Raw genomic sequence first — 22,005 nt, 5'->3', positions numbered from 1 at the left:
ACCTCTTGAGTAATTGTTAATTAATAGGTTTATTTACCTTTTTTGGACGAGTTTGTGAGAACTGATGTGTGTGCGGTTGAACGTGTGTGTGTGTGTGTGTGTGTGTGTGTGTGTGTGTGTGTGTGTGTGTGTGTGTGTGTGTGTGTGTGTGTGTGTGTGTGTGTGTGTGTGTATGTGTGTGTGCAGTGTATACTCACCTAGGTGTTCTCACTTAGATGTACACTGTGACGGACTCAGCTCCTGGCCCCCCGCCTCCTGAGTATTCTTAGTGTAATGCAACGGCTCGGTTGCCACAATTATATTATGGTATTTATATGTAAAATTGAATCTAGAGTTAGCATTACCAACTTCATCCGTTGCAAATATTTACAATGCTTACATTGATTTTTTAAACATTTCTATGGTTCATTTGTATCTCTAATTTGTCTTTATTATCCCGTTACGTTGTTCCATGTTTTGAACATTGATCCTTTATCAACTTTGTGAATTATCTATATAATCTGATGTTACTATGTCTTGCTATATATATGTCGTTATCTAGTTTTGTCTTGACATTTTTCAGATGAGTGTTCCAGAGAAGGGTTGCATACTCAACTCCTTTTCTCAAATTGGTTATAGGAACAGGCAGGCTCAATTGTTTCATTTCCTGAACGATACAAGGACGTTAAAAAGCATTTAGCATCCTCAGCTAATGATGATTTGCTAATGTAAGCCAGAGGTTTAGGGGTTGTTAAATCACAGATCTTTCTTCTTGGCTGGAGCATGAATCTGTCATCCCTTAAACGTCTTTAATTTAAGGGTGAAAACATTCAACCATTTAAACACATTTAATGGTTTTAAGGGCTGGGTTAAAGTCTAGTAGCCATTTATCAGACAATGTCTGGGGTGTGTCAAGATCCGATTGTAGGTAATCATCATCTCCCTCTGTTCTGATTCATCTCATTAGTTTCCCATTTTCAGAACGCATCGATGTGAAGAATCCAATTTGCCCTATCATGTCGTAGAGATTGACATGTAACAGCTGTTCCCGTTTTCTCATTTCTTGTACATTACCACCACATAAACAAATTTCGAAAATTCTAGAATCTCTTCTTTTGTTCAATGATAAAATTAATATTTTCCTTTTAGAAGCAAAGGGCTTTTAAATGGCCTGATTTATTAGAAACAAAGAATATCTTGTCAGGGTTACTGCTTTTATCACATCAAGTTTATCTAGTGGTTTATTTACTTCCTAAGGGGGTCGCTTTTAGTTCATTAAGTCTTACCTTATCTAATGACTCATTGGTTAACCCGTAACTCAAGTGGCAGATAAAATCCTGCCACTAGAGTGTCAGGATTTGTGTCTGATGCCATCTTAAAATCCTTCCTAAAAGCTTGTTTTAATTATTTTGCACACTTATTATTATCTGTGTGCTGTCACTATGGGGCAATAGCATAATTCAGATTGGTCCTTGGCTTTACATGTTATGACTTCATCGTCTGACTTCTCCGCCACTATTCTAATTTCTAGTTAATATCTGTCACTTTCTCACTCTTTCATTGAAGTGTACGTGCACTGACCGCTTCTCTATACTGTCTATAGCATTACCAGATATCTCGTTTTGCACATTACATACAACGGAAGTGTTTTCAATCTGTATCATCATAATCAGAAAATCTAAAAAAAATTCACAATGAACGTTAGGTGTTAGAAATTTTCAACTTTCACAAAACCAGTAAATTAGGTTGTAAAATACAATTAAACAACATTATACATTATACGAGACGGGCAATAATAATATAATTCCTCATAAAACCATACTAGAGAATAGTTAATAAATTTCCAAATCAAACAAGGAATCCAAATTCTGTGCAAAATCAATAAAATATTAAATTTAGAGGTAAACAACCTGTTTATATACAATTTTTTATTTGCTGATATTAAAAATAACATTAAGAACATAAATAAAAATATTCTCAACCTGTCAAACAAATCTGAAACGAACATACAAGCTTTACAGTACCTAAGTCAGTCAGATATCAGAGAAATCAATCATTGTCGGTTTTATATCAGGGGAAGAGACTTCTCCCTAGGGCCAGATTACACACTAGTTCGTCTCACTCCTCCTGGTATAGATTAGAACACATGTGCACACATTTGATCTGATTTTATACCACTAACATTCGGTTAGGATAACGGCAGGAATCCTGATATATTTTACCGCCCGTATCCGCCAGTAGCAACACCATAGGTGCCCTTGCCGTCAAGATAACTTAATGAACCTAGAGAACCGCCAACACCGTAGCCTCCGAGAGCACCGCCAACACCGTAGCCTCCAAGAGCACCGCCGACTCCAAGGCCACTTCCATGGCCACCAAGGGGTCCACCATGGCCCAGTACGGAGCCTCCACCGTAGCCCGCCAGGGGAGCACCAAGGTTGAAGACGCTGTAGCCTGTCGCAACGCCATGGCCTCCTTTCAGTACTCCAGCTGAGCCTCCAAGTCCAGCACCAAGGGAACCTTTGAGCCCACCTCCAAGATGACCACCTCCAACGGAGCCTTTGAGGCTACCTCCAAGTCCTCCACCGAGATGACCGCCTCCAAGTCCTCCAACAAGATGACCACCTCCAATGGAACCTTTAAGACCACTTCCAAGTCCTCCGAAATGACCACCTCCCAGTCCAGCACCAAGGGAACCTTTGAGGCCACCTCCAAGTCCTCCACCGAGATGACCGCCTCCAAGTCCTCCACCGAGATGACCGCCTCCAAGTCCAGCACCAAGGGAGCCTTTGAGACCTCCTCCAAGTCCTCCTACGCCTAGATGACCGCCTCCAAGTCCACCGCCGAAATGACCGCCTCCAAGTCCAGCACCAAGGGAGCCTTTGAGACCACCTCCAAGTCCTCCACCGAGATGACCGCCTCCAAGTCCTCCTACGCCGAGATGACCGCCTCCAAGTCCGCCGCCGAGATGACCTCCTCCAAGTCCAGCACTGACGGGGCCACTATAATCGTAGCCCAGCTCAGCATGGCACTGGGAGATTAGAAGAGTGCCAGCGACAATGGTTATGAGATTCTGAAAAGAGAGAATCAAGAGCATTCAGCGCTAATTATTTATATCCAAAATATTTATTTTCACAAAAACAGTGTTCCCAGAGTGGGTGTGTATAGCTAGCTATAGGAGAGAATATCTGTCAATTTGTTCGAAAATTAAAGGCCATTCCCTCAAACAAATTTGCAGAGGGAAGGGTCTGGGGTTCAGGAGGAACATAGGCTAGTCGGGGTCGCCAGAATTAAAAAGGGAACAGCGTGCCGGAACCACATTCAGACAACCACGACAATTGCAGGCGATGAGTCACAATAACGTGGCTGAAGTATGTTGACCAGACCACACACTAGAAATTGAAGGGACGACGACGTTTCGGTCCGTCCTGGACCATTCTCAAGTCGATTGCCTTGACTTGAGAATGGTCCAGGACGGACCGAAACGTCGTCGTCCCTTCAATTTCTAGTGTGTGGTCTGGTCAACAACCACGACAATTTTTGGAACTACCCTCAGCTACACATCTAAATATTTACCAATCAAACTTTTCAAAATAATTTCATTTTCTTATAGAAATATGCACCATTATGCACTGATCCTCGGAAAAAATATCGAAAATAATATGCTTTTAATAATTTGCCCGTACTGGCATAAAACAGCGGATTCTTCCACATCCTCAAAGGCTCGAACCTTTAACAGAGTAAGGGGTAAATATTATTTTATTGTTATGGGGAGTTTTTTGTTATGGAGAGGCCACTCCAGACCGACAACCAGAGCGCAACTCCATAGTCTCCTGAGACTGATTGATGTCTACTACTACTACTACTACTACTACTACTACTACTACTACTATATCACACCACTTACCACCTCTCACAGGCAACCTCCCACACATTAGACAATTATATTTTTCGTTATAAGAGGGGAAAGAGATAAAAACAGAGACAGACAGTAGATAGATGAATTGATCAACGGTATAGGTTAAGTGATAATTGTAATTAAGAAGGAATAAGATGCTTATCTTAACATACTAAGAAGGTTAGGTGAGGTCGGTGTTTTCTATGAAGCTTTTCAAAGTAAACTAAAATATACACAATCAATTAGTATGTCACATATGCACTTATTAAATAAGCCAATATTGACTGTAAGCAAGTGCGAGAACGGGTTGGATAAGTAGGCGGATAGATAGACTGATAGATGGATTTATGAATAGATAGATGGATAACCAAATTGATTTATAGAAAAAATAGCACGTGGGTGGATAGACGAATAGAAAGATGCACAGGTGGATGGATAGATGGATAGATAGATGAACAGAAGAATAGACAGATGGATAGATAAATGTACGTATATGGGTGAATAGATGGTAGATGGGTTGATAGACGAATATGTAGATAGATAGATGTATAAATAGATGGACAGATGGATTAAAAGATTGTCAGATGGATGAATAGATAATTGGATTGACGGATGGATGGAGAAATAGAGGGGTAGATGAAGAGATAGATGAGTTGATAGATAAATGGATGGATAGATAAATAAATAGATGGTTGTATAGATAGACGGACAAATGAGAAACAGACGCACCCGAGCAACGCCGGGTACGCCCTGTAGTCAATACAGCATAAATATTTTTATGTCTGTGTCTTCTGTTCGAATCTGAAGGCCACACGCTTGGGACTAACATGACCTAACTTTGCTGAGGAGATGGTCTGGGGTACGGAACGGACATAGGCTGGTTAAGGTAAGCCAACGTAAAAGATTTTATGAAATATTATTTGTCACACCCCCACCCTAAGCTCTCAGGGTGGGAGGGTGAGAGAGGCAAGGGAATGGGAGGGAGAGAAGAGGAAAGGAGGTTAGGAAAGGTTAGGAAAGGAGGAAGGAAGAGTTGAGTGGACAAGGGGGGAGGGTAGAGAGGACATGGTAAGGGAGGACAGGGGAAATGGTATTTAAAAGTAACGTAGTTACGTTACTTTCTGTGATTTTACTTTAAAAGAAATAATAAAAGACCTAGGCAACGGCCGGTTACCACCCCCCCACCCCCACCCTACCCCCATACACCCCTAGTATATCTATAAGCAAACATATCTCTGTCTGTTCGAGGTCAGATGCTTAGGGCTAACATCACCCAACTATCCACCTTGATTTCTGTTAGATACGTGCCCAAAATGGGTTGGTTCGGGTGAGCACTAATCACTATTGGAGCACTAAGGGCCATTGGTAACCCCTTGGACTTTATAGTGACCTTAGAACATTCTAAACAAATAAACAGTTTTGAGTAATAATTTGTTCTTGCCATATTGTAAAATCATATGCACTGATGTTTGTAAAATTGTCAAAATAGGTCTATTCATCGTGCTTTGCAGGCAATAGGCAAAAAAGTCATCATGACTTCATCAACACGAAGTCCCTTGCCTCAACACAACCTCCGTATACACCATCCCAACTTGATTCGAGGCACATATTTAGCCACATGTCCCAAGCATGTGATAGACATCAAAAGACTGGTAGTATTAACTGCTGACACATCATACATAGGGACAAGTGCTATATACTGACATGTGATACATACTGACACATGATACACAATGGTATGTAATACCGACAGATGATACATACTGACATGTGCAATACTGATTTGTGTTACCTATTGACAGATGATACATATTGACATTATATATACTGATAAGAGATAAATACTGACACGTGATATAGTCTGACACATGATATATACTGACAAATGATATATACTGTCATGGGATATATTCTAACATGTGATATATTCTGACATGATTCCTACGTGATACATACACACGTGATACATACTGATGTAATAATAGCAGTAAAATTAACGTTGGTAAAAATAGTGATTTTTTAGTAAATCTGAATTCTTATTATTTCAAATGGCGAAAAACGTCAGTTGACGTTAACCGCACCCTAACGGTTAAGCCAGGTCATCAGTCGAGAAGCTGGACTGGTCTTAGTTCTTTCTATTTTATTGATAAATAGCTTCTTACAATAACTGACGGATGTATATATTAACGCAATACATGCTTCACCAGAACTACATGTGTAGACTTTTCCAACTACTGTTCACTATTTTAATAGTCTTAAATTGAGACTCGTATATCATTGTTCATTACTGTAATCTTGTAAGAATAACATAAGCTTAGAAATATTTTATTTAGCATCATTATCAAGGCATTACTCGTTATAAACGCTTGGTAAATAAATATTGTATTAGTATATAATGGTCTACCTATGGATGTGTTAAAATCACATTCTATTTTTGAGGTGTTATCACAATATTTATATTTTTCTATTATAATTGTATTTGCAAAATATATTAATATATATATGTATATATTATTGAATTGTTTAATTAGCTTTACAGTAAGTATATTATTCTAGATTTAATATTATATTATTCTAGAAAAATATGTGTGAAAAATCATATTCCAGTTTATATTTTCCATCGCATTTTCTGTCTTACACACTACATAGCACATATTAAGTATGCCCACACACTCTGCTGGACCCGTTAGTTGCATAATAGTGCAATTCTGTTTCAGTAACTTCATGAAGGCGTTTTTCGTCGGCACTGCAAATTGCGCACTTTGCATCTAATTCTGAGTGTGAAAGTCTATTAACAGATTCATCCCTCACTACCCAATACGTGCACATGTCGTTATAAAGGCTCGAAGCTGCAGTAAACATCACCGTTCTTACCATTGTGATGTTGTGAGGTACACTATCCAATGAGCCACTGTGTCTCATCTTATATACCACAAATGGCTCGCTATTTTGGGGGCTGTATGACTTTGTTTCATAAGTCTTGACAGGACCTCAGTCCAGAGGTGGCGACCATTGCCCTCCCGTCCTTGAGAGACTTTAATTACAACTGAAGCAGCTTTTGTCTGGCGAAATAAACCGGATATTGCGGTGGTTCTTTTAGCTGAGTCTTGAGCTACAAAACACCAGCTATATATATTAATGTAAAAATGTTATTAGTTATTTAAACATATTAATGTTAAGTTATTTCATGACATAGAAAATTATGGTCCATAGCGAAAATCGCTGAAGCTCACAAGGAAGTTTCTCGTCAACTGTTTTTAACATAGTTGTTGGTGGCTTAAGAGAAAGTTATTTACTATATGCTTAAACTTTAGGTATTCTGGGCGATATTCCTGTCTGCATGTGACCGGGTGAGTCTTTTTTTAATATACATTTATTGAGTATTCATCAACGTGTAACTTTTAACCTTTAAAATATCAAATACAGTAAAATAAAATATAAAGAGAAGGGAGATGGCAGGAAGTAAGAATATGGAAGGAGAGAGGAAATAGGTGAATTAATGTTGTTGAATATGACCGAAAAGGTAAGATTAATAATTCTAACACGAATCTTCTCAAGATTTCTCATGTTTTTCTTCACTGTAGGTGGTAATGGAAATATCAATTCTCCAAAATTCATTTTTATTTATGGTCTCACGCCTGAACGCGTTTCGTAATGGCTTATTACGTTTTCAAAGACATAATTTACTCACAAATTCATCGCACTTATACTCTATTGGGTGAGGTGATATGGTACAAACGTTTTGGGTGATGTGAACAAACTTGTGACAAACACAAGACAGAACACGAAACAATGGGTATAACTTGAATATGAGAACATAAGAATAGAAGTAACTGCAGAAAGCCTATTGGCCCATACTTCCTGTTGTTGCTTCCATATTGGTTTGGGGTTTTGAAGTGGGTAGAATATAGTTGTGCATTAATTGGCTGTTGATTGCTGGTGTTGACTTTTTGATGTGTAGTGCCTCGCTGATGTCGAGACGCCTACTATCGCTCTACCTATTGATGATTTCTGTGTTGTCTGTTAAGATTTCTCTGGTGATGGTCTGGTTTTGAGAAGATATTATGTGTTCCTTGATGGAGCCCTGTTGTTTATGCATTGTTAATCGCCTGGAAAGATACGTTGTTGTCTTGCCTATATACTGAGTTCTTTGGGGCTTACAGTCCCCAAGTGGGCATTTAAAGGCACAGACGACGTTGGTTTCCGTCAACGCGTTCTGCTTGGTGTCTGGAGAGTTTTTCATGAGTAGATTGGCCGTTTTTTTGGTTTTATAGTAAATTGTCAATTGCATTTTCAAATTTTTGTCTATAGGGATAACGTTCCTATCAACAATATCTTTCAGGACCCTTTCCTCTGTTTTATGAGCCATCGAAAAGAAGTTCCTGTAAAATAGTCTCATAGGGGGTACAAGTGTTGTGTTGGTTGACTCTTCAGAGGTTGCATGGCGTTTCACCTCTCTTTATACATCTTTTGTTGACTAGGGCCTGCCTTACCCTACAGAGTTCTTCATCGACTTACTTCCATCCTGAGCTGTGGCTGAGAGCATGGTCGACGTAAGCATTGACAACACTCCTCTTGTACCTGTCTGGGCAGTCACTATTGGCATTGAGGCACATTCCTATGTTTGTTTCCTTAGTGTAGACTGCAGTGTGGAAGCCTCCATTCCTATCCGTGACTGTTACATCCAGAAAGGGCAGCTTCCCATTATTCTCCATCTCGTAAGTGAAACTCAACACAGAATTCCGCTCAAATGCCTCCTTCAGCTGCTGCAGACATCTGACATCAGGAACCTACGCAAAAATATCGTCAACATACAATATACTGTATGTTCGTTGACGACATTTTTACGCAGGTACCTGATGCCAGATGATGGTAGTTATTCGTGGTGTTGTAAGGGTTGTGAGGGTAGTTACTCGTGGGGTTGTAGTTATAGCTATTTGTTCATATATTATTTATGCTGCAAGTCTCTAATCACCACTCTGTCTATTTTGATCAAATTTAATCCATCTATATAAATAAAAATGGAAATGTTCTTTTCTGCATTAACGCTAATCTCCAAAAGTTCTTCACCGATTGCTTTGAAAATTTCACACAACGTTCCATTCGCATCCGAGCAGGTTTTTATATACATACTATATAGATGTCACGTCTGTGACGGTAAAAAAAACTAACACAACTAAGTCAATAATTTATGTTCCAAATATAATATAATAATAATTATTCAAATAAACTAATCGAAAAGAATTTATTGAAAACAAAGAAAATCACTCGGCCTATTAGGCATATCGGGCATTGCATAGTAGGCAGAGAAGTGCGTTCTGGCTACTTGGTACGACATATATATATATATATATATATATATATATATATATATATATATATATATATATATATATATATATATATATATATATATATATATATATATATATATATATAGTCCCCAGGACTATATACAACTATATATTCAGTTGTATATAGTCCTGGGGACCATTCAGGCTTGTTTGCATTTGTGTTCCTCACGTGTTGCCCCAAAGAATGAGGTGATTTGATAAAATGCTATGCCCAAGATTACTATCCGAGTTCCGGCAGGGAAGTGGTTCAAATAGCTTAGGCTATCACTTCCTTATGTCCGGTCGTGATGGTCAAGCGGATTAAGGCGTCCCTGTACATACCAGTTGCGTTGCTCATGGCAGTATTGGTTCGAGTCACTTCTGGGGTGTGAGTTTTCAGTTGTATATAGTCCTGGGGACCATTCAGGCTTGTTTGCATATATATATTTATATATATATATATATATATATATATATATATATATATATATATATATATATATATAACTGAAAACTCACATATATATATATCTATATATATAGATATATATATATGTAATGTCTTTATAGTAATATTTTATTCGCCAGGGCAATAGGAGCCACGAATACGCGATCTCAGCATGAGAGACTAGTGATCTATCGACTGAGCCACGAGCTAGCCACAATTGGGAAGAATTTCAGAGGCACGAAACTGCTGCCCAAACTGGAACTTTAAGCCTTCCCTGGGCTACCGCTTGAGCACTGAATAATTAGGTGATCCACAACCGAGTCTTATAAATTGTCAACCATGATACTGTGAAGAGTAATATTAGAGCCCTCGAACACGTGACCAGCAGCATGAGAGGCGAGTCATGCTGGAGAGTTTTATTTTTCACGACAATCATTCTAACTACCAACCACCTGTATCATTGTAACGATCTTCACTAACCAGGCACCAAAAAGCAAACTTATATGGTATCATCATTATCGCTACATTCCCTATCCTCCACCGCCGTCCCTTCAACACCTCTTTAACGCTTCACAATCTTTCCACCTCTTCCCTACCTTCTCTATTCTTCACTACCTTCCCAACCCCTCACTACCATCCCCCTATCCTTCACTACATTCCCCTATCCTCTACCAGCTTCTCTGTTTTACACTACTCTTCATTTCTTATTACAACCACCTTTATTATACACTGTCTTTATCAATAAGAAACAGTAGAAAAACATTAGCAAATAATGCAGTTTGCCGAATAAATCTTAATGAGGAAGGTCTGGTAATTCGCAAGGTTGGAAATTGGCATCATTTACCATTTCATGGAAATGGGAGGCCATGAAAATCTACCCCCCCCCCTCGACCCTACTATGACCAACCCCAACCAATCACCAGTCACACTGCAAAGTTTGAAGAGAACCTCAGCATTTGCCCTCGAGTAGACAAGCATTCTCTTTATAGAAACTGAGGATTTATACAACAATTATGGAAGAATATAATATTGTTATTAAATACATTTTATTCGTTGAAATAATAATTTGTTTATATATAAGAACTATATACATTTATATATTATAATAAATATGACGATTTGAAAATATGAACATATGTGTGGGAGTTGTGGTGCCTGTAATGTTGTCAGTGAAGGGTGGTGGAGCACATGTTAGCGACCATACCCTCCACCTATGATACCCAGGCCTCCAGGGCTGACAGCACCCACCGGACCCACGGTACCAAGAGAACCTCCAACATCTCCGGGAAAGCCTCCCAAATCCTTTGCAGGTCCTAATCCAAGAGCACCACCGACGCCAAGGCCACTTCCATGGCCACCAAGGAGGCCACCGGCGCCCAGACCTCTTCCATGGCCACCAGCGCCGTGGCCACTGGCGCCCAGACCAAGGGGTCCACCATGGCCCAGTACGGAGCCTCCACCGTAGCCCGCCAGGGGAGCACCAAGGTTGAAGACGCTGTAGCCTGTCGCAACGCCATGGCCTCCTTTCAGTACTCCAGCTGAGCCTCCAAGTCCAGCACCAAGGGAACCTTTGAGCCCACCTCCAAGTCCAGCTCCGAAGGATCCTTTAAGGCCACCTCCAAGTCCAGCACCAAGTGGATCACCAAAGCCACCAAGTCCAGCATCACCAAGGGAACCTAGTGCTCCGGAGCCGATGAGGCCGCCAGACCCGTATGCCACTTCAGCTTGACACTGACACACCAGCAAGGAAGCAGCTGCAATTACTACAAGCTTCTGCAACAAGGAAGACGTAAGAACTTTATTCAAATCATTTTCCAACATTTTAACTCTATACATATCATTTTTCCAAAATATTTTCCCCAATATACTCCTTTTTCCCCCATAAAATATTAATTAAATCAATTTAACATGTGATATGCACTTGAGTTCAAAATAGCATGAGCGCTGACCAAGCGATTACATCACTAGCCTTCTATATTGAGGTTCCGGGTTGGAAACGTGGCCAAAGACATTTCCTCAGGGTTAGAATTATTTGACAGACAAGCCTTCCCGAACGCAAGGTCGCCGTGGGAAAGCAAATCTACGTCACTGTGTACAATTCTCTTTGTCTCACACTCATAGTGATTTATACTCACTGTGGCTTGCTTAGGAATTTAAGCAACAATTCACCAATGCACATTTGATATTGATCATACTGTTTATCTATATCTATGCAGACGATGAGTCACAATAACGTGGCTGAAGATATGATAACCAGACCACACACACTAGAAGATTAAGAAACGACGACGTTTCGGTCCGTCCTGGACCATTATCCATTGTTTCGGTCCAATGTTGTGGACCTGGACAATCGACTTGATAATGGTCCAGGACGGACCGAAACATCGCCTCCTCTTCATCTTCTAGTGAGTGGTCTGGTCAACATCTATATCTATGTGTGTATATCACGAAAATAAACACGTGATTACAAATGTGACAGTGTCAGACCGCGGAGGAAAATTAAAACAGGAATTTCCTTAAGTACTTTCGTATATTAATACATCTTCAGAATGAGTGATCTATATCTATATTTACTATACATTAGACCTTTCTTAGCTACTCTTTACAAATAAGTTTTGCCTTCACAGTCACCCACGACAAGTCAGGGGCCAGATTCACGAAAGCAGTTACGCAAGCACTTACGAACGTGTACATCTTTCCTCAATCGTTGACGCCTTTGGTTGCATTTATTAAACAGTTTACAGGCATGAAAACCTCCCAATCAACTGCTGTTATTGTTATAAACAGCCTCCTGGTGCTTCGGAGCTCATTAACTGTTTAATATTTGGAAACAAAGCCGCCAAAGATTGAGAAAAGATGGACAGGTTCGTAAGTGCTTGCGTAAGTGCTTTCGTGAATCTGGCCCCTGAACATCAGGAGCACATGCACTTGTTAGCGCAAGTCAACAACGGACAGTGGAATTGCTTACCATCTTGGAGTTAAGGGACTTACTACCAGGAAGGAGAGGCAAGTCTCCCTTCTTATATACCCTCAAATGGGGGGCGCTATTTTTGCCTCTAGTATGTGGCACACGTAGGACCCCAAACCAGGGGTCAAGACCTCCACTCTCACGCACCAAGGCCGTCATCAGGTATGATATGGAACTAAGATCAATAATCTGAAAATCCCTATAATGCAGGTCTTCGTGAAGCAGAGAGAGAGAAAATATAGATTAAACGACTAATTCAATTCAACAGTTTAGTGGTGGTCAGATATAATAAATCAACTTCCTGTGTCTTTCTTGCAAAGTGGTCACCATTTTTCTGATTCATGTGAGGGTACATTTTGCTCGTAGAATATGCTTAGTACATCTAAAGATATTACAGATACAAATATTGCAGCCAAAGACATGCAGACAAAGATAGTGAAGCTAAAGAGGGTGCAGATAATACAGATAAAGATAGTGCAGCCAAATAGGGTGCAGACAATACAGATAAAGATAGTGCAGCCAAAGATATTTGATTCTGCTTTCTGCATAATGTACCTAATATTTTACTTAATATTTCCTTCTTATGAGCAGGGAAAATTAAAGTAATAACTGAAAGTTATTTTCTGAATCTTAATTAGCATTTTTGATGAAAAGCATTTCCGGAACCCATCTCTTGTACCAAGCTTCTGGGGAAGAATACACGATACTCTCTGATTCATAAGCTCAAACACACGTAAATAGGCACAAGCAAAGTACCAAATGGGAGACGAGGTCCTCCATAATATGGACAGAGAGAAGGATCTAGGAGTTGGTATCACTCTGAACCTGTTTCCTGAAGCCCACATAAAAAGAATATCATCAGCGGCGTATGCAAGGCTGACTTACATCAGAACTGTCTTTAGAAATTTGAGTAAGGAATCATTTAGAACAATGTATACCACATATGTCAGACCAATCGTGGAGTATGCAGCTCCAGCATGTACCTTGTCAAGCATAAAACGAAGTTGGAGAGGGTTTATAGATCTGCCACTTGACTATTTCCAGAACTACGAGGTATGAGTTTCCAGGAAAGGTTGCGTGTAATGCACCTCATCTCACTGGAAGACAGAAGATTTCGAGAAGACATGATCACCACATACAAAAATTTCCATGAGAATTAACAGTGTTGATAAAGACAGATTATTTAACACGGGTGGTACTCGTACAAGGGGACGCAGATGGAAACAAATAGAATTCACTAGGCAGTGCCGTGGTGGAGGTAGTCTCCATACGGAGTTTCAGATATAGTTATGATAGAGCCCAATAGGCTCAGGAACCTGTACACCATTTGGTTGACAGTTGAGAGGCAGGAACAAAGAGCCGAAGCTCAACCACCGCAAACACAACTAGGTGAGTTCACACAGAAACACTCCTGTGCTCAACATATGGACAAAAAATATTTTAAAACAAATCGCACACATGTACTTTGAGGAACACAAATTACACTCTACGGTAACCCCTTTCACAGATCCACCTCCCCTTCCACGCATCCAGCCTCCCCTTTCACACATCCACCTTTCCATCCCTACACATCCACCTCCCCTTCCACACATCCATCTCCCCTTCAGCATCCACCTCCCATTCAACACATCCACCTTCTATTCCACACACCCACCTTCCCTTCCATACATCCACTTTCCCTACCCTACATCCTCCCTACACTAACTCCATCTGCTCCACACCAACCCTACATTAACTTCACCTGCTCCACATCCACCCTACACTAACTCCACCTGCTCAACATCCACCCTACACTAACTCCACCTGCTCCACATCCACCCTACACTAACTCCACCTGCTCAACATCCACCCTACACTAACTCCACCTGCTCCACACCCACTCTACACTAGCTTCACCTGCTCCACACCCACCCTAGACTAGCTCCACCTGCTCCACATCCACCCTACACTAACTCCACCTGCTCCACACCCACCCCCACCCTTTCCTACCAAAGTGGAAATGCAGACATAATCGCATGTTGTGATTTCACTTTTCTCTTCCTGTTTTCCTGTGGAAGTCTGGCTCTTTATCCACACGTAGGGGTCAGGGTTTCCAGTCCCATTCGTAGTATTGGAATGTTTCTCTCTCGTAAGGTAGAAGAGGACTTAATTTTCCTCCTATGAGTAGGAGGAAGATCTAATTTTCCTCCTTCCTCCAGTCCTATTCATTGGGATTAGGGGCACCAGTCTCCTTCACAGTGGGTTGAGGACAAATATCAATCTTCCTTGTTATGGCGAGACAGCCATTTCAATCTCCATCATCGGGGTAGGAGGACGTATAGCTTCTTAATAGGACTGGAAACCACATCTCGGCATCCACCATAGATGTGTTTATCTAACAGTGACTACAGGAAAGTGAGGTCTAGTTCTTGGCGCGTCTAATTAATAGCGTGTCATATATGTTACGTTGGAATATATTTATCCTGTGGTTCGAATTTTGTCAACTCTGACTTTAAAGATGTAGATGGAGGAGGCTTCCACAACACTAATTAGTTCAAGTTCAATTATATTTATTGAGACAAGAAAGAAATACATCTCAAAGGAATAGAGTAGCTATTTCTACCCCCCACAACACTAATTTGATAAATTCTGTGTTCTAATTTCTCTCAGATTTAAAGCCGTTTCGTGTATGTTGTGATCATATCCCTTCTGATTCTTTTATACTATAGGATGTAAGATTTAATTTCATTAATCTAGTCTCGTAACTTTACACTATTAGTTTTGAAACAAAATGTTTTTTGTTGTAAACATTGCACTTCTTAAGTTTTCAGTTTGTGCATTCAGAGGTGCGGGTTTCATGCCGGTACAGGTCTCTCATGGTTTGTATAAGTGATCTTTAGATAATCATAATATAGATTTTACATGTTCCAATATTTACAAGCCTCTCATATCATGCAGACGTCATACTGTTATGTGTTAGTTTCTGGTGTAAGTGCTGGAATTATATTCACTCAAATCTGCTTATTTCAGATTCGTGCAATTGCCTAATGCAAATTTTTTATGGTTTCATTTATCAGTTCCTCATGTTCATCACACTGAACGTGAGACAATCTTACAATTGCAAGATTGTAAGTTGAACTCCTACAATCATTTGTTTGCCCAATCCAGAAGTTTGTGAAATATTTTTCCTGTCGTTTTATGCAATTTTGTTCTGTAAACACTGACATGCGCAAATTCACTCCATGGGTAGGTCAGTCACCTAAAACTGAAACGGCAGTGGTCCCAGGACCGAACCTTGGGGAATCTCACAATTTGTCAAATCCCTACAGCTCGACGCTTTTTCTCTGAACAGGACCCTTTGTTTTCTATACCACAGATACTCCCTTATCCGGTAGTACAGTCCTTGTAGTACAGTCAGGTTCATTCTCGACTCACAATCAAGAACTCCGGGTTCGAATCCCCGGGCGGGACAGAAATGATTGGGCTCATTTCCCGTCACCTAACGCGTATGTTCACCTGGCAGTAAGTAGGTACTCAGGAATTAGCTTGTCGTGGTGTTGCATCCTGGGCGGGGTCAATAATTCGACCTTGGTGGGATGGGGGGGGGGGGAACCTCGATATAAGCCTAACGTGTATGAATACATGGAGGCCGGTGGCCGAGCGGACAGCACGCTGTTCACGTGATCCAGTGGTCCCGGTTTCGATCCCGGGCGCCGGCGAGAAACAATGGGCAGAGTTTCTTTCACCCTATGCCCCTGTTACCTAGCAGTAAATAGGTACCAGGGAGTTAGTCAGCTGTCACGGGTTGCTTCTGGTGTGTGTGTGTGTGTGTGTGTGGTGTTGGGGGAAAAAAAGTAGTTAGTAGTAGTAGTTAGAAACAGTTGATTGACAGTTGAGAGGCGTGCCGAAAGAACAGAGCTCAACCCCCACAAGCACAACTAGGTGAATACACTCTGGCTGCCTGTTCCACAACACAATGAATTATTGTCATTATTATCCAGTTCGGCATTTTCCAAGATATTAAAGCTTGTCAGTCCATCAGACATCATAAAAACTGATGTCCAAAACTTGGACATCAGCTTTTCGCGAACAGCAGTATGAATGTTTTTTGAGAATTTAGAAAGGTACCGTCTAAACAGCCTTGCTTTTGTTGTATTTTAGGAACGTTATCATAGAATTTGGTCAAGTTTGAAAACCCCCCACTCTGTTCAAACATTTTTGGAACAGAGTGGGGGTCGAAAAAGCGTCCGAGGTAGCTCCCAAATGCGTGTCTTAAGCCGTGTCTCCTCCCTTGCTCCGAAGATTTTCTTGGAGATATCAAGTTACAAAGTTTATCCTCTCAAGGTATTCGATTATTAACACCTGATTATATTCTCCAACACTTTACACAGAATATTCGTGTAGAGACAATCATTATTGCAGCTTTAGGCTGCTGCTGCAAGCAGCCGCGTCCAACAGCCTGGTTGACCAGATCATCAACTAGGAAGCCTGGTCAGAGACTGGTCCTCGGGAACGTTCATTACCGAAATCCACACAAGGTAACCACTAGGAGACAATGGTCTATAATTTAGGGCCTCCTGTCTGTCTTATTTTTTCCAACCTTGCTTATAGTCAATATCTTGCTTATGAATAAGTTCATATGTGACATACTAATTTATTGTATGTCACAATGGGCAAAGTTTCTTTTACCTAGCAGTAAAATAGGTACCTGGGTGTTAGTCAGCTGTCACGGGCTGCTTCCTGGGGGTGGAGGCCTGGTCGAGGACCGGGCCGCGGGGACACTAAGCCCCGAAATCATCTCAAGATAACCTCAAGATAACCTCAAGATTGTGAATATTTGAGTTTACCTTGAAATGCTGAATAGAAAACCAGAACCAAACCTAAGTTTCTCAGTATGTTAAGATATTACAATTAATACTGAACCTATACCTATTTGATATTACCGTTTTATAAAAATAATAAAACAAAACTAAAATATTTCAATAAATTGTAAAGTAACTCAGGATATGCAGGCTTGTGTGGATTTTCGGTAATTGTACCTTAACTCAGGATATTGTTAAATTTTCTATAAAATCTCTATTGTTTAATAAAACTGAGAGGAATAGTGCCTTGAAAATAAATATGACTTGGACTATGTCACATACATACTTATTTATAAGCGAAATAGTAACTATAAGCAATAAGTCATATATGTGCTGTTTTGTGCGAGAGCGGGTTGATTTTTTTTTGTAATATTTGGACTTCGTTTGCCATTGCACGAATTCTGAAAGATCTCCTGTCTCGAGATTTATATTTACAATTTTAGTTATCAGATCGCAAAATATATATATTCAAACTCTTTCATCAGCTGTGGTGATATTGAATGTGCTCTTTTATGTTATGCCCCATCTAGTTCCTTCAGGTAATCTTTGACCTCATATACTGTTTCTTCTAGCTAGCTTTCTACTCGAAACTTCAGTCGCCACAGAGATCCTTTTGTAAAGACCTTAAGAAATTTATTTTTGGAGTATTTCACACACTTTATTGTCGCTTTTCCGTCCATTGATTATTAAACTGAGTGTTTACCTTACTTTACTCGTCCATCAAATTCGTGCGTGGCATGAACCGCTCCGTGGCTCCACACATTAGTGGGTTATACATTTCATTATCTCTCCTTTCCAATTTTCTTTCTTCCAACACCCTTCTTACAGATATGACCTCAACTTCAAGCAGTTACTACGTTTGTAATTTCGGTGTGAACCCCCCCCCCCTCATATTCCTAAGTGTAATTATATACTTAAGAGCATACCTAAGATGATAACTTGGTCCAAGCAACAGCCATTCACAATAGCACAGTGGTCGCTAGCTCCATTGGACATTTAACACATTATGTACCTCGACATGTGCCTCATATTGTGTAACCACCAGTCTAGTGTTGATCGTGGATCATCTCTCATTCCTCTTGCGTTATGTTGCCTTGAGGTTTTCTTGAGATGATTTCGGGGCTTTAGTGTCCCCGCGGCCCGGTCCTCGACCAGGCCTCCACCCCCAGGAAGCAGCCTGTGACAGCTGACTAACACCCAGGTACCTATTTACTACTAGGTAACAGGGGCATTCAGGGTGAAAGAAACTTTGCCCATTTGTTTCTGCCTCGTGAAGTGTTTGTCCGTTCTTCCATCATTTGTTGTTGTTGTTTCAGATTTAACTACTCAGGACGAAGTGTTCATGTAGCACGGGCTATGGTGAGCCCGTAATTCTTCCATCAGCTTAGCTCTACAAGTCTCATCACCCTCCCCCCTTCCCCATGAGTGTGATGAGTTATGATAATTTATGAGACGCGGGCGTTATTAGCATTTCAGTTCAGTGTTAGTATAGGAACCGAGGGACGATGTTATTTTTTTCATAAATTCATAGGGAAGGTAAGATTAAGGTAATTATCAGGAGAAAGCACTAAGCCTCTATATAAGACTATATAGCACTTGGAAGGAATGAGAATTAAGATTTGGGATGGGACCAGGGAAAGGAATGGTGTCCAATAATTTGGACGGTCGGGGATTGAACGCTGATCTGCAAAAAGCGAGACCGTCGCTCTACCGTCCAGCCCAAGTGCTTGGGCTAAATTCGTAATGGAAGTATCACTAGAGTACATACAAACTGAAAACTAATAGGAAATGAAGCTTAATATTAATAGTATGCCTTTAAAACTGTAAATTTCTATGATATTCATTCTTCACTGAAAATATTTGCCTTAAAAATATTTAAAACACCATATTATCAAACATAGGAAGTATAGACGCTATTACTATATACAATAATTTATTTTTAATCACTTTAAACTACATTAGAAGCACGAAAATACAACTTTTGACATATTTTAAATAAATTATTAATGTGCTTAAAATGATAAGCGTATGTCAGTTGAAGTTTTTGTCATAACGTCAGAGAGCGAGATTTGTGAGCCAATTAGCGTCCATATGTATCACCTACGACGCCATGACCACCCAGCCCCCCGTGGGAGCCACCAAAGCCCCCAGCACCGCCACCACCAGAGTGAAGACCTCCAACACCACCAGCAGATCCGAAGCCGCCAAGAGAACCAGCTCCGCCATATCCTCCGCCTCCTCCAAGAGAACCACCGGCGCCAAGACCACCTCCCAGTCCACCAGAGCCTCCACGACCGTGCCCGGAGCCACCACCGTAGCCGCCTATGGGAGCACCAAGGTTGAAGACGCTGAAGCCTGTAGCAGTGCCTTGTGGAGCTCCGTAAGCTGGACTAGGAGGAGCATAGCCGCCCTGCAGAGCACCGGAGGAGCCACCAAATCCACCACCACCACCATGGGAACCTCCAAATCCTCCTCCGTGAGATCCACCAAATCCGCCTCCAAAGGATCCAAGCCCTCCAGAACCTCCGGAGCCACCAGACCCATATCCCAGCTCAGCATGACACTGGGAGACCAACACAGCCGCAGCTACGAACAGTACTTGTTTCTGCAAAGAATTACGGAAAAAACACTTTTGTTTACAGGGTATTCATGTGCGTTTGTTATTTAGAAGCAAACGTTTATATTATTTGGGAGTATTTTTTACATTACCATTGACATAACCAAATTTCAAAAATATTGATTTTGAAATGTCGGGATATTAAGGCAGATTACCTTTGTTTTAAGGAATAATACACATGTTCCTTCCAAATAGTTTAAAACTAACTTTTGATTAGTCTAAATTCGTGAGGCGGCAGCCTTATTAGTCAAACATTTCTTATCACATGCGCATGTGGAATTCAATTCATAAATTGTGATACGCACTTTATCATACACACTGAATATCATAATTTGAACTGAATTCCAAATGCTTATTTGATTAATCTCTATGTCTCTCTGTACCCCTCTACCTCTCTTTGTGCATCTCTTTTTTTCACTTCATAATGCTAAGCAGGCTTAGAACAATATTTTATTTTGAACAATTCTCGATATTAATCAGCATATTAGTTCCATTTTCAGCCAACATTTCTTCACTGTTTCTCTGAACTTGGTCCAGCAGGTCGATATTAGTGTTAGAGAAGCCCACATAGAAGACTGTACATAAGACCTGGCTGCTTTTGCTGGAGAAGTTGGCGATGCTTACCATTGTGACGATGTGAGAGGTACTGCTGAGGGAGCTCAAGTCCCACCCTTTATATAGCCGCAAATGACACGCTCTTCCACAGTTGTTTGATGGTGCTGGAGACGCCCTTGAAGACCTATTTCCTGGGGTGACGGCCATCGCCCTCAGGCTCCTGGCTGATATGGATTATCAGCCGCTGAGTTATGCTGTCTTGCTTGTACGCATACAGTAAAATACAGACACACATACGCGCATCACTGCATGGCCTCCAGAGAGAGAGAGAGAAAGAGAAAGAGAGAGAGAGAGAGAGAGAGAGAGAGAGAGAGAGAGAGAGAGAGAGAGAGAGAGAGAGAGAGAGAAAGAGAGAGAGAGAGAGAGAGAGAGAGAGAGAGAGAGAGAGAGAGAGAGAGAGAGAGAGAGAGAGAGAGAGAGAGAGAGAGAGAAAGAGAGAGAGAGAGAGAGAGAGAGAGAGAGAGAGAGAGAGAGAGAGAGAGAGAGAGAGAGAGAGAGAGAGAGAGAGAGAGAGAGAGAGAGAGAGAGAAAGAGAAAGAGAGAGAGAGAGAGAGAGAGAGAGAGAGAGAGAGAGAGAGAGAGAGAGAGAGAGAGAGAGAGAGAGAGAAAGAGAGAGAGTGGAACAGAGAGAGGGGAACAAAGACATAAAGAAAAGAAGGAAAGTCCTCAATTATCTTAGAGTATCACCGTGACCTCAACCTTCGTCTGAGGAAATAAATCACAGTATTGCAGTACAACAATTGCAACTTCCCTTATTACCTGAAAAAGGTATTGGTGCGTCCCTCCTGGCGTTATACGGACCTTGTGTTCCCCTACACGTGTGTTCTTGTATTTGTGTTCCCCCCTGCACGTCTGTTCTTATCTTTGTGTTCCCCTGCACGTCTGTTCTTATCTTTGTGTTCCCCTGCACGTCTGTTCTTACCTTTGTGTTCCCCTGCACGTCTGTTCTTACCTTTGTGTTCCCCTGCACGTCTGTTCTTATCTTTGTGTTCCCCTGCACGTCTGTTTTTATCTTTGTGTTCGTCTGCATGTCTGTGCTTGTATTTTGTGTTCTGTGCAGCTATGTTCCTGTATTTGAGTTCTGCTGCACGTCCGTTCGTGTATTGTTATGTTTTTATCCCGATTCGTGTTCTTTTAATGATTTGTTTGATACCATTTTAGGTACCTAGATCTGCTTCCTTTATATAAGTTCTTACTGAATTTGGTCTAAAATCTCTTCTTCGATATTTCCAATTTTCTCTACTAGCATCTGGTATTTTATTTATGCATCATTTGTAGCTAATGTTTATTTCTTCTGCTTGGTCTG

General features: G+C 40.9%; 3 protein-coding genes across 3 annotated transcripts; all 3 read right to left on the bottom strand.

The window, feature by feature from the left end:
• Positions 1-1,892: 1,892 nt before the first annotated feature.
• Positions 1,893-6,803, bottom strand: LOC123753270 (uncharacterized). The gene is made up of 2 exons (XM_045735264.2): positions 6,752-6,803; positions 1,893-3,052 (listed from the first exon to the last, which is right to left on the bottom strand). The coding sequence occupies exons 1-2, from the start codon at positions 6,797-6,799 to the stop codon at positions 2,198-2,200; spliced, it is 903 nt and encodes a 300-aa protein (XP_045591220.2). The 5' UTR covers positions 6,800-6,803; the 3' UTR covers positions 1,893-2,197.
• A 4,046-nt stretch (positions 6,804-10,849) lies between these two features.
• On the bottom strand, positions 10,850-11,479 carry LOC138355432 (uncharacterized). Its single transcript, XM_069310328.1, has one exon. The coding sequence runs from the start codon at positions 11,477-11,479 to the stop codon at positions 10,850-10,852; it is 630 nt and encodes a 209-aa protein (XP_069166429.1).
• A 7,904-nt stretch (positions 11,480-19,383) lies between these two features.
• LOC123753899 (uncharacterized) lies at positions 19,384-20,846 on the bottom strand. The gene is made up of 2 exons (XM_045735850.2): positions 20,709-20,846; positions 19,384-20,072 (listed from the first exon to the last, which is right to left on the bottom strand). The coding sequence occupies exons 1-2, from the start codon at positions 20,844-20,846 to the stop codon at positions 19,548-19,550; spliced, it is 663 nt and encodes a 220-aa protein (XP_045591806.2). The 3' UTR covers positions 19,384-19,547.
• Positions 20,847-22,005: the final 1,159 nt, after the last annotated feature.

Source organism: Procambarus clarkii, chromosome 6, assembly GCF_040958095.1.
Source record: "Procambarus clarkii isolate CNS0578487 chromosome 6, FALCON_Pclarkii_2.0, whole genome shotgun sequence".
Lineage (NCBI taxonomy): Eukaryota > Metazoa > Arthropoda > Malacostraca > Decapoda > Cambaridae > Procambarus > Procambarus clarkii.
Note: the sequence above shows the minus strand (reverse complement) of the source record. Positions and strands in the feature narration are given on the sequence as shown.

What these genes read in the sequence shown, in the direction of transcription:
- LOC123753270 (XM_045735264.2), bottom strand. Translation starts at nt 6,799, where the DNA reads ATGAGACACAGTGGCTCATTGGATAGTGTACCTCACAACATCACAATG. An exon ending in TACCTCACAACATCACAATG is followed by an intron (nt 3,053 to 6,751) that starts GTAAGAACGGTG and finishes CTCTCTTTTCAG; the next exon opens with AATCTCATAACCATTGTCGC.
- LOC138355432 (XM_069310328.1), bottom strand. Translation starts at nt 11,479, where the DNA reads ATGTTGGAAAATGATTTGAATAAAGTTCTTACGTCTTCCTTGTTGCAG.
- LOC123753899 (XM_045735850.2), bottom strand. Translation starts at nt 20,846, where the DNA reads ATGGCCGTCACCCCAGGAAATAGGTCTTCAAGGGCGTCTCCAGCACCA. An exon ending in CCTCTCACATCGTCACAATG is followed by an intron (nt 20,073 to 20,708) that starts GTAAGCATCGCC and finishes AATTCTTTGCAG; the next exon opens with AAACAAGTACTGTTCGTAGC.